This window comes from Pipistrellus kuhlii, unplaced genomic scaffold, assembly GCF_014108245.1.
Source record: "Pipistrellus kuhlii isolate mPipKuh1 unplaced genomic scaffold, mPipKuh1.p scaffold_m20_p_12, whole genome shotgun sequence".
Lineage (NCBI taxonomy): Eukaryota > Metazoa > Chordata > Mammalia > Chiroptera > Vespertilionidae > Pipistrellus > Pipistrellus kuhlii.
Genome location: NW_023425427.1, coordinates 47,760,125 through 47,773,436, shown reverse-complemented (window position 1 = coordinate 47,773,436; position 13,312 = coordinate 47,760,125). Strand labels below are relative to the sequence as shown.

Below are 13,312 nucleotides of genomic sequence, written 5' to 3'. Positions count from 1 at the left end.
CTGCTGCAGGGAGGGCACCCAACTGGTCGGCCTGCCTACAAAGGATTTGACAAACGTAGAGCTCCACTCAGCTTTGCTCTCTCGGTTGGCCTTTACTGTGAGTAGAAATCGTGAAGCTGAAACCACAACAGAAGCAGAGCACAGCAGAAGTCTGGAGAGCAGACAGATTATCTGAGAGGGAAATAATTCAGTAAAGTTGGGCCCAGAGAGAGTGGGGGGAAGAGTACAGGTGCCAGGATCAGCCACCAAATACCATATAGCATTTCCACTCCACTCTAGATGACTCCGCTCAGATATTTCTATGTACTGCTCCTTGCTCATGGAATACAAATCAGTTACAACTCAGATATACCTACTGAACATCTCCCATACTTTCTAGGCCTCTATCAATTCCAATCTTTTCCAGATTTTGATAGACATTTTCTGAGCAGTCAGGGGCCTATTCTATAGGACTTAATAGACAAGTATTATGTTGAAGTGGACCTATGTAAAAAATATAAGGATTTAGGTGTTCAGAATAAAAGAAGTCAGGAAGTTTTTTTGATAAGAATTTAATAAATAAAGCAGAATACAAATTTAATGGCAAAAAAGTAAACATGTTTTGTAAATTATAATACAAATATTAGTTATATAAATATATAAATATGATAACATAAAACAATAAATACTAAATAAGCAAAGAAACAATAAATAAATGAATAAATAAATAAAATTGCCACAATAACATACCAGGGACTGATATCCCAGGAGCTAAATTTCATACCATTTTCATGATTAATACCTTGACATAAGATTTGCTGAATAAAACGTAATAAATTCTGTGATTAAGGCTGACCCAAGAGCCTTTGACTTGTCCCAAGACATATGTGCAAACGTGATGTGGCACATTCATCAGTGAGAATCCTTTCAAGGTGACCTCAGGTCTCCATCCTTATTTCTCAGCATTTCTTGCAAGGCTCTTGTTGAGGAGAAGGACCTCAGGATTTCCACTCTGACAACTTCCCAGGCGCAGTCACTGTATTCCTTCTCCTTCAGGTAGAGACGGATGCCCTGGAAGTACCCCTTCAAGGCCAGGGTGGGGCCCTGCGTGGCCAGGGCAGGTCCCTCCTCTCCCATCTCCTGCTCCCAACAGGTGTCCAGGTCTTTTAGCTGCCGATGGAGTCCTATGCGCAGCTGGTCCACGAGGGTCGTGTTCCAGGGGACAGAGGAGTTCTCTGTGGCCAGGAGGTCGGAGATCTGCTGGAGCATCTGGTGGAGCACAGAGAGGGCCTGGGCCTTCTGGACCTGGCTGCCATCCACCGCTGCCCCGGGGAATCGGAAGTGCTGTCTGTCCTTCAGACAGAAGAGAGGGGAGATGGTGTTCATTTCTCTCAGAAGCACTAAGTTCTCCTTGCTGAGCAGGACATGGTCCTCAAGCAGGTCACAGCCCAGAGCTCTAGCGGGGCCAGAGCTGAGCAGCACCAGGGCTGTGAGCAGAGAGAGCAGGAGGGCCATGGGCAAAGGACGGTGTTGCTGGCCTGGCTGAGCTGGGCGTCTGATGAACAACCTTGGGCCAAGACTTCTCCAATGACCTTCTTTCTAGGCAGGGCCCTTAAATAGGGAACACCACAATTTTCATTTTCTAAGCATTTCTTTCCCCTTTCACTTCCTTTTTTTGTTTTCATTTAATTTAGGTGTCCTAAGATGATGTCATCAATCTACACTACTAAATTTCACCATACACTCCAGATGTGCCATACAAGTGGATACTTAGTAGTCAAATGAGAAATGTCGTTGTCCTAAAGTCTAAGTGTAGGTAGGTGTGTAACTACTCACACAGGTACATGCTCAAGTATATAAATATACTGCATCAATATTGCTCTTCTTTGTATTAGAAATAAAAGTTTGGCTTTACTCTGGACATCATGGGCATCACCTCTTCTCTGTGGGTTTGTGTATTTTGTCAGGTACTCACCAGACCATGGTTGGTAAATAAACTCTTTAGAACCAAGGACTGAGTTTTGTTTACTGTTTTATGCACAACATGTATGAGGTTTTCAGTGATTGCATTTCGGGAATGTCTCTCTTCTAGAACCCATTCCTCCTGCAGGGCCATGTGGTTATGCTTCACGAGGGACACTGGGTCAGGTCATCTGTAGACATTGCCATTTCCTTCCGGCATTTGTAACTGGTTGTTAGTGCTCCTCAGGCTGTGCCGATACCCCCAGCAGGAATCGGGGTTCTTTGCTGGTGGATATAGGTGTGGAGATACTCATCACAAAATAGAAATATTTTCCCAGCACCACCCCATTCAGAAGGTTGATATCAGCTCTAGTTCCTTTTGCCTCTGGAGTGACAGTGTCCTCAATATAATTCTCCTGGACTCCCCCCTGAGGGCATGCTCATCTGATCCTGAGGTCCTTGGAATTCTCCCCTGGAGGGAGGTCTTGGGTCTCTGTTGATCAAAGAGCTGTCAGGATCCTCCTGCTTCCCAGGGGAGTGTTTGTGTGAAGGATGCTTATCCTTAGTGGTGACCTCCTCCTGAGCCAGGACCCAGTAGCCAGTGGTGTCCACAGTCCTAAACACTGACAGCAAATGTTTGTATTATATAAGTAGGTGGAGGCATTACTTATGCAATTGTAATCATTTATCTTCAGTGCACTTTTCTATTCCCTCATCTATTGATCGGCCCTTGGGCTGTTTCCAGATGTGAGCTTTGTAAATTGTGCTGCTATGATCACAGGGGTTCATAAACTCTTCTTGATTAGCATTTTGGGTTTCTAAGGATATATTCCTAGAAGTGGGATCACTGGGTCAAATGGCATTTCCATTTTTAATTTTCTTGTGTGTGTGTGGAAACTCCACACTATTTTTCATTATGGTTGTACGAGTCTGCATTCCCACAAGCAGTGTACTAGAGTTCTATTCTATCTTTATCCTCACCAGCACTTGTAATTTGTTGATAATAATTATTCTGACAACTGTGATGTGATATGTCATTGTTGTTTAATTTGCATCTCTTTGATGATCGTGACTTTGAGCATCTTTTCATATGTCTCTTGGGCATCTGTATGTCCTGTTTAGAAAAGTGTCTATTTAGGTCCTTTGCTGATCTTTTAATGGGATTGTTTGTCTTTCTTTGGTTAAGTTGTATGAGTTGCCTATAGATTTTGGATAGAACCCTTTATCAGATGCATCATGGGCAAATATGTTCTCCCACACACTGGGCTCCCTGTTCATTTTGTTGATGGTTTCTTTTGCTGTGCAGAGCTCTTTAATTTGATGCAATCACATTTGTTTATTTTCTTAATGTCCTTTGCCCTTGAAGTTGTATCCACAAACATATTGCTCTGAGTGTTGTCAGATGTTCTGCTGCCTATGGTCCTTCTAGGATTATTATGGTTATCATGTTCACATTTAAACTCTTTATCCATTTGAGTTTATTTTTCAGTGTAGTGTGAATTGGTAGTCCAGTTTCTTTTTATGTTGTGCTAGTGTAGTTTTTATTGTTCAAGTCTCTACTTAAATTATGGAACACTTTATGCTCAAAACATCTGAGGTGGGCACAGGAGATTCAATGATGACGTCTCTTAGTGGTAATTTGTAGGACAGAAACTGGTAAACTTCAGCTGCTCAGTCGGTCTGTGCCTTTCTGTTGGGCTTCTCTGTTCCTCCCTCTGTCTCATGCTCAGATGCAGGGCAGTGAGGCTCAGGCCACTAAGACAGGTACAAATAGCTTCTTCATGGTGCTTCATTTTACATGTCCATAACAACAGAGTTATTACAGTGGTTTCCTAGTCATAGTCCGTCTTGCTCTTCTGACATTATATATATAGAAATAAATTTAATTTTTAAAATATGTTTGTATTGATTTTAGAGATGACGGGTGAGACAAAGAGAGAGACAGAAATAAGAATAATGAGAGAGAATCGTTGATGGGCTTCCTCCTTCATGCCCCCTACTGGGCATGGAGCCCTGGCATGTGCCCTGACCATGACTTGCTGGTTCATAGGTTGATGCTCAACCACTGAGCCTGCCCAGCTGGCATCACACCTTACTTCCTACTTCACTGTGTGGTCAATACAAATGATGAGAAGTAAAGAAAGACAAAGGGACTTCAGCATTTTTCTCTATAATTATCATGATGTCAGACTTTTTATTTCTCATTTACTTTCCCAGAAAGCAAAATTGACAGTTGTTTGTGGGCAAAAGTGAAACAAATAGAATTCTGCGTGTCATAGAAGAGAAAGAAGGGAAGTGAGTTCTGATGACAAGAAGGCAAGGTGTAAATTGGCAGAATTGACTGCAGCCACAAGGGGTCCCTGGTGCTGAGGCAGAGGGAGGATGGAGCCAGCCCTGAGCTACACCAACACAGGGATGGGCTGCCTCTGCCAGAGGCTCAAAGAACAGGACCTCCTGGGCCAGTGACCAGCCGAGTCACTTTCCTGTCATTTAATGCTCATGGGATCAGCTCTGAGGATGGAAGGGGAGACTCTCAGCAACCAGCTCTCAGAAGATTGGCAACCACGTCCCCCACTGCTGGAGCAGAATCCTTTCTGATGCCTAGTGGATATTAACGCTGGTCTGCGTCCTCAATCTAGTTAATAAATCCACTCAGTTACTGAGAAGATTGCCTTGAGTAATCTGGATTTAAGTGAAATGGAGTTGGAGGATCCTAAAAGAGTGTGTTCTTAATTGGAATAATAATAATTATATTGATATTTTAAACAATAACAAAATTTTATTGCATGCTAACTATGGACCAACCATAGTTCTAAGATATTTGAAATGGTGAACTCAACTTTCCCAATATCCCTTTTTGCATTAAACTTGTTTATACACTATTTTGCAGTATAAATCTGGAGTGATGAATTATTTGGAAGGTACCAAGAATCCAAAGTCAAACCCTTAAGAAGTTTGAGACACTGGATGGTTAAGAAGGGTCTATTAAAAGGAGACGGGGCTACAATTGGACATGGGATTTATGAACCAAGGGGAGGCCACAGCATGATAGCACTGAGCAGGGAGGGTGGGGTGACAAGATTCCAGGTTCCACTTCAAACGCCAGTGGATTTGTGTCTATCGTTCTGTGTGACATCACCAGTGTGGTCTGAGTCTACAGAACTGACTGACTCTAAGTTCTAAGGAAAAGCAGACAACATTCCTTTTACATAGTTTTAAAGGGTAGAATTTTCTGACAATTGAAACAAGTTTGTTGCTGGCTGTGGAGTAACTGTGGTCTCTCCAATCCCCAGCAGGCTGCTGTGGGGTCAGAGTCCCCTGTGCTGGGGACACTGCTGTGGCCAAGTCTCTGTGGGAGAGCTCTGCTTCCATTTTCTCCCCTGGGAACCAGAATGATCTGCAGAAACAGGTGACTCAGTGCAGACCCTTCCCCTTGTTCCCCTTCCAAGGGCCTGCCGGCTCCAGTCCAGGCTTTACCTGCCTCTGTTCTGCCCAGTTCTCACATTGCTACTGACTTTCATCTCATCTGCTCCTAGGTGTGCTCTGTCTGTTTTGGAGCAGATGAGAGTCCTGCACTGATGCATCCTCCTCCTGGTGGAATCAGAGGGGGGACCGCCTAAACAGAGGCACAATGAGTTCCTAGATTCTGTCCCAAGTCTTGTGTGGACCTGGCTCCATGCCTTGACTGCGTTTCCGTGTGAGAGACTACATATCAGGGTCTGGACAGCTGTAGCTAGGAGTCAGTTGGCAGGGAGGGTGGAGCCTTGGTCACCTTTACTCTCTGGCCCTTCACCCTGGAAATCCTTTGCTGCTTCCATCTGGTGCTGCACCCTGATCCCTCAGAGAACATCCCTCAGTGTTAATTCTATATCCTGATACTTTGCCAAATTATTTATGAAACCTAGCACTGACTTGTGGAGTCTATAGGGTTTCCTATGTGCAATATCATGTCATCTTCAGATAATGACAGCTTCACTTCTTCCTTTCATGAAAAACCTCCAAAACTCTAGGAGATGAAACAGGCTGTGCCTAACGAGATTTTCAAGACAAGGTGACCAGAAGGAACCAAATCATTAAACATTTGCATCCCAATATTATCATGAAAAGTGACAAAAAATATAGTTACAATGAAAATAAAATCAACCAAAGAGTCCAAGAGGTCATCATATTTGAATGTTGTTTGTGAATCACAGTCAGAGCCAGGTGAGTAAAAAAAAATAGTGTTCTTTGTAGTCCCGTGCCTACGTGTGTCCACCACCGCACCATGCGGTAGAAGAAGAAGAAAGAAATGCAGGTTTGGCATGTCAATTAGAACCCTTTAAGCCATCAATTGGAGAGAAACAATCTGAAGACTGTGTCTATAACCTGAAGGAGAAATTTGAGAGATCCCTGCCTCTGAGCAATTCACACACATTTCCTGACTAACCTCCTCTGCCTCAAGACCTCACGATTCAACATGCACAATATTGTCAGGTGGATTTTAGTAACTCATATTTTCTTCTTGCGGATGTGTACATGTCATGATTGATGTGAGGAAACGAGCGATTGGCCAACAGTCAAGACACTTCTATGAGAAGTGCTGATGCAAAGTCATGCAAAGAAAGTCGGACCTAAGGAAGATTCTCATATGCAAAATATTTATATGATATTATCGTTCACCTGAAACATAACAGGTGAACGGTAATATCTTTTGAGAAACATTTTCTCCCTAAAAAAATGATGTGGAAGGTACATTTTGGACTCAGTTTCATTCTTCCGTCTCATGAAGGAATTGTCCCAGACTATGGCCCTCATTGCAATTTCGTTGTCTCTGCATCCCAGAGAGCCAGCGATTTCCGCCATGTTGAAGCTGTCTACACTGTGGATGGAATAGCAATTTAACCAAATAATGTTAAAGGACAGAAGAATGCTTGGCGTCTCAGTCTCCTCTAAAACGTGTGATAAAGGGAGAGATTAGGCAAGCAAATGATAACAGCAAAAATCTCTGAAATGGTGTTATCTGTATTCACTAGAGTTATGATAAAGGATATATCTGATATTAACATTGTGGTAATAACTTTCCAATAAATACTTCTAGGATGACTAGCTAGCCATCTAAGAAGAAATCAATCTCAAATCTCCTCGCATACCAAAGGCCTTAAAAGTGTCTTGATGGGGGAAAAAAGAAATGACAGTAAGATTAGATTTTTGAAAGAGAGAGGAGACTCAGAGGAGCAGTATAAGTTCATAAGTAGTAGCTAATTTACTAAAGAAACTGCTGGTTATTTAAAAATATATACAACAAACAAGAGAAAAATAAATTAAAGTAAAAATGTATACAACAAACAAACAAAAAATAAAAAAATAAAAATAAAAATGTATACAAATGTCTAACTTCTGCTTATGAAGCAGGACTTGGCTACAAAGACTTTCCTGGCAAAGTGGCTGAATGGCACCTGATCTCAGGATTTTTCACCCACAATATAAGGAAAATCAAGTAAAAAAATAAGTAAAAATTAAGCAGCCATGAAACACTGGGAGAGGAAAAATATCTGAAAAATGTTAAGCAGTGTGAGTGTTAATTTGATGTGTCAGCTTAGCCAGGCCACAGTAACCAGATATTTCATCAAACATTATTCTAAGTGTTTCTGGGAAGGTGTGTTTAACCTGAGGATACAGGCATTTACCATGTGGATGAGTGGTGGACTTTGAGGAAAGCAGTTGCCCTCCATTCTGTGGGTGGGCCCCATCCTATCAGTAGAAGGCCTCAGCAGAAAAACACACTGAGCTCCCACAATCAGAGGAGTTCTGCCTGCAGACTGCCTCTGAACTTGAAATGAAACTCTCTCTAGGGTTCCAACCTCTTGGCTCTGTTTTTGGAAAATGCTGACTCCTACAGTATTGTCTGTCTCCTAAGTTTTTCTGCCTGGTGGAGGGGAGGACAAGACAACAAGGCACAGGAGTCTGTGGAAATTGCACTAAGGCCTGGGAAACCCCAAACTGCAGAGCAGCGAATCCAAATGTTGAGTGTGTTCCCTAAGGAAGAGAGGAGAGATCCCTCTCCAATGGCAGGCCCTCCTGATACCTTAGCAATTCATACCTCTTTCCTGATGATATACCTCAATGACAATATTGTGCTGATTATAATAATTCATTTCAAATTATATCAAAACTAATCCATTGGAATAAATAAAATGTCACTAAGTCTCAGGTTACAATGACACTATTCATTCACATTCTTTAGCTAGTATCACCTTTCCCTCTTCTGCTATCTAGATAAAAATTCTAAATAGAATTTTTACTAATGAGTGAAAAGTTGTCAAGATCACAATTGAAAGATATTCAAAGAGAATATTTTTCTGTTTAATAATAGCTGAAAAATTAGTAATAGTTGATGTTTGCCCAGTCGGCATGGCTCAGTGGTTGAGCATTAACCCTTGAACCAGGAGGTCAAGGTCCGATTTCCAGTCAGGGCACAGGTTGTGAGACTGATCTTCGATAGAATCAAAAGATCCATGAAGCTGGGAACTCTAACCAGTGTCATCCAAGCATTCTCCTCCAGGTTTTAATTCCTGCAATCACTTTCAGTGTTGTTCTTGATGATGATTAACAAGAACATTGGGGGGAGGGGAAAAATAATAAAAAAAAAACAAAACAAGAACGTTGGTTATTTTTTTTTTCATCAAAAAAAATATTTAGTGCAAATAGAATAAAGATAAAGAGTAGTTTTATTCAATAACTTTATGTCCTGTTTCCATTGATTAACAGATTAGAGTCCATTTCTCAATTTCTTTACACTCAATGCATCACCTGAGAAGAGGTTCAAACCAACTAATGGAGCATAAGTGATAGAGCCCTGTGCACTCCTGGCCTTAAAAGTACCCCACGTTTCCTCCTGTACAACTGGGTAGAATAGACAGGAGTTCCCAGAGAAATCTGGCAACATATGTTGAATTTGGCAAAGATTCAACATAGAAGGTACCCATGATCTTCAATCACTATTTTAACAAAGCCAAACAGAAGAGTCCTCTGATCGGGAGTGCTTGCATTGTGCTCTTATACAAATGGAAACTAAAGTTCTAGAACGATCAGTGTGTGGATAGTTTTCTGTTGACAAGTTAAAAGAGTCAGCGTAAACTTTACTGGCAAATGTTTTTAACAGAACCTTTCCATTTTTAAAAAAAATTGGAATGTACAGTTTAGAAATAAGAAATAGCGCATACCTCCTCCAATACTTGCCTCCCAAAAGATTAAGCAGATAAAAAAAAAATTATGTCATAAAATTATTTATTTAAGAAAGCAGATCATGTACCTCTCTCTAAATATCATTTGTAAATTCATGATATATGAAGTATTTTTATAATAACCTCTTTGTTTGGGTGTCAGGCATTTCTCAGCTGGTGCAGAAATGTGAGTGGAGATTGTTTGGGGATCAGCAAACGATGCAGTTGAAGGGAGAGAGTCATCAGGATAAATTTCTTGAGCATTTATTGTTGACTTTCCCTTGAGTATTGCTACAGGACTGAAAGGTAGACTGTCACCTCCACTCTGAGGACCTCCCAGGCACAGGTGCTGTAGTTCTTTCCTCTCAGGTAACTATGGATTCTTTGGAAGTACTTCCGCAGGAGAATTCCCACCTTGGGACAAGCCCGATCTTCTTCTTCCCTTTCCTCCAGGTGCTTCAAGTGCTCCAGGCCTTGGTGGAGGCTGGAGAGAAGCTGGGAGAGGAGGGTGTGGTCCCATGCAGCAAGGCTGTGATGTTCGCTGAAGAGGGTGAACATCTGCAGGAGCATCTGATGGTACAGACAGGTGCGTTGTGTCCTGTGCATCCGGGGGATTGTCCCCCTGTTCCAGGGAAATTTGAAGTGGTTTCTGTCACCCAGGCATAAGTGAGGGGGGGTCCTTTGCAGTTGTCTCAAAAGATTGAAGACGCTCAGGTTGTCCACTTTCACTTCCTTTTTTTGTTTTCATTTAATTTAGGTGTTCTAAGATGATGTCATCAATCTACACTACTAAATTTCACAATACACTTCAGATGTGCCATACAAGTGGATACTTAGTAGTCAAGTGAGAAATGTCTTTGTCCTGAAGTGAAAGTGTACGGAGGTGTGTAAGTACTCACACAGGTACATGCTCACGTATATAAATATTGCTATTCTTTGTATTAGAAATATTAAATAAAAGTTTGCCTGACTCTGAGCATCATGAGCGTCACCTCTTCTTTGTGGGTTTGTGTATTTTGTCAGGTACTCACCAGACCATGGTTGGTAAATAAACTTTTTAGAACCAAGGATTGAGTTTTGGTTACTGTTTGATGCACAACAGGTATGAGATTTTTAGTGACGGCATTTCGAAGATGTCTCTCTTCTAGAACTCATTCCTGCAGGGCCATGTGGTTATGCCTCCCGGGGACCACTGGGTCAGGACTTCTGTAGACATCGCCTTTTATTTCCAGCATTTGTCACTGGTTGTTAGTGCTCCTCAGGCTGTGCCCATACCCCAGCATGAATCAGGGTTCTTTGCTGGTGGGTATAGGTGTGGAGATTCTCATAACAAGATAGCAATATTTTCCCAGCACCACCCCATTCAGATGGATGATATCAGCTCTAGTAACCCTTTCCTCTGGAGTGACAGTGTCCTCAACTATAAATCTCCTGGACTCCCCGCCGAGGGCATGCTCACCCCATCCTGAGGTCCTTGGAATTCTCCCCTGGTGGAGGGGCTTGGGTCTCTGTTGACCCAAGAGAACCTATCAGGATCCTCCTGCTTCCCAGGGGAGTGTTTGTGTGAAGGACTCTTGTCATCAGTGGTACATCCTCCTGAACCAGGACCCAGGTGTCAGTGGTGCCCACAACCGTAAGCCCTGACAGCAAACTTTTGTTTTGTCTAAGTAGGTGGAGGCATTACTTATGCAATTGCAATCATTTGTTTTCAGTGGGTGTTTCTATCCCCTCATCTGTTGATGGGCACTTGGGCTATTTCCAGATCTGAGCTTTGTAAATTGTGCTGCTATGAAAACAGGAGTGCATAAACTCTTCCTGATTGGCATTTTGAGTTTCTCTTAGTATATATTCCTAGAAGTGGGATCACTGGGTCAAATGGTATTTCCATTTTTAATTTTTTTAAAGAAAACTCATACTATTTTTCTTAATGGTTGTACTGAGTCTGCATTCCCTCCTGCAGTGTTCTAAGGTTCCATTTTCTCCACTACCTCACCAGCACTTGCCATTTGTTGATGATAGCCATTCTGACACCTGTGAGGTGATACCTCATTGTGGTTTTATCAATATTTATTTTTATTTTTTTAATATATTTTATTGATTTTTTACAGAGAGGATGAGAGAGGGATAGATAGCTAGATACGTCGAAGAGAGAGAAAGATCGTCCAGCTGCCTCTTGCACACCCCCTCCTGGGGATGTGCCCACAACCAATGTACATGCCCTTGACCGGAATCGAACCTGGATTCGATTCAGTCCGCAGACCAATGCTCTACCACTGATCCAAACCGGTTTCGGCTCATCGTGGTTTTAATTTGTATCTCTCTGATGCTCAGTGACTTTGAGCATCTTTTCATACATCTCTTGGTCTTCTGTTTGGAGAAGTGTCTATTTAGGTCCTTTGCCAATTTTTTAATGGGATTGTTTGTCTTTTTGTTGTTGTTGTTAAGTTGTATGAGTTTCTGATATATGTTGGATAGTAACCCTTTATCAGAGGTATCATTGCCAAATATGCATCTCCCACACATTGGGCTCCCTTTTTGTTTTGTTTTTTAATTATTTCTTTTGCTGTCCAGAACCTTTTTATTTTGATGTAGTCGTATTTGTTTATTTTTGCCTTAGTTTCCTTTGCCCTAGGAGACTTATCCATAAACATATTGCTATGAGAGGGGTCTGACATTTTGCTGCCTATGCTTTCCTTTAGCATTTTATGGTTTCATGACTGACATGTAAGTCTTTTATCCCATTTGAGATTATTTCTGTGTATGGTATAAGTTGGTGGTATAGTTCCATTTTTCTGCATGTATCTGTCCAATTCTCCTAACACCGTTTATTAAAGAGACTGTCTTGACTCCATTGTATACTCTTGCCTCCTTTATCAAATATTAATTGAGTTTAATGACTTGGGTCCATTTCTGGGGTCTCTGTTTTGTTCCATTGATCTATATGCCTGTTCTTGGGCCAGTACCAGGTTGTTTTGATTACAGTGTCTTTGTAGTTTAACAATATCTGGTATTGTGTTCCCTCCAACTTTCTTCTTCTATCTCAAGATTGCTGCAGCTATTTAGATTTGTTTTGGATCCATGAAAATTTTAGGGGTATTTGTTCTAGGTTTGTGAAATTTGTCATTGGTGTTTAATAGACATTGCATTGAATTTATACATTGCTCGGGTCACAGTTCGTTGTCTCACAAAATCAAATAAATTAATTCCTGGACAAAGACACCAGCAAAAGCAAAGTTATATTACAGAAAAGGTCCTGCTGCAGGGAGGGCACCCAACTGGTCGGCCTGCCTACAAAGGATTTGACAAACATAGAGCTCCCGCTCAACTTTACTCTCTCGGTTGGCTTTTACTGTGAGTAGAAACCTTGAAGCTGAAACCACAGCAGAAGCAGAGCACAGCAGAAGTCTGGAGAGCAGACAGATTATCTGGGAGAGGGAAACAATTCAGTAAAGTTGGGCCCAGAGAGAGTGGGGGGAAGAGTATAGGTGCCAGGAACAGCCACCAAATACCACAAAGCATTTCCACTCCACTCTAGATGACTCGGCTCAGATATTTCTGTGCACTGCTCCTTACTGATGAAATACAAATCAACTATAACTCAGGCATATGTACTGAACATCTCCCATACTTTCTAGGCCTCTATAAATTCCATGCTTTTCCAGATTTTGATAGACATTTTCTGAGAAGTGATGGGCCTATTCTATAGGACTTAAGAGAAGATGAAGTAGATCTATGGAGAAAAATATAAGGACTTAGGTATTCAGAATAAAAGAGCTCAAGAAGTTTTTTTGATAATAATTTAATAAATAAAGCAGAATACAAACTTAATGGCAAAAAAATAAACATGTTTTGCAAATTTTAATACAACATAAGGGCAAATACTGTTTATATAAGTATATCAATATGATAACATAAAACAATAAATACTAAAGCAAAGAAAAAATAAATAAATAAATAAATAGCATCACCAGAGTAACCTATTAGGGACTGATATCCCAAAAACTAAATTTCATAACATTTTCATGATTAATACCCTGACAACAGATTTGCTGAATAAAGTGTAATAAATTCTGTGACTAAAGCTGACCTAAGAGCCTTTGACTTGACGCAAGACATATGTGCAAACGTGATGTGGCACATTCATCAGTGAGAATCCTTTCAAGGTAACC

The 13,312-nt window shown here is 41.3% G+C and overlaps 1 protein-coding gene across 1 annotated transcript; it reads right to left on the bottom strand.

Annotated features, from left to right (window-relative positions):
* Window positions 1-879: 879 nt before the first annotated feature.
* Window positions 880-1,567, bottom strand: LOC118716627 (interferon omega-2-like). Its single transcript, XM_036434181.2, has one exon. The coding sequence runs from the start codon at window positions 1,492-1,494 to the stop codon at window positions 907-909; it is 588 nt and encodes a 195-aa protein (XP_036290074.1). The 5' UTR covers window positions 1,495-1,567; the 3' UTR covers window positions 880-906.
* Window positions 1,568-13,312: the final 11,745 nt, after the last annotated feature.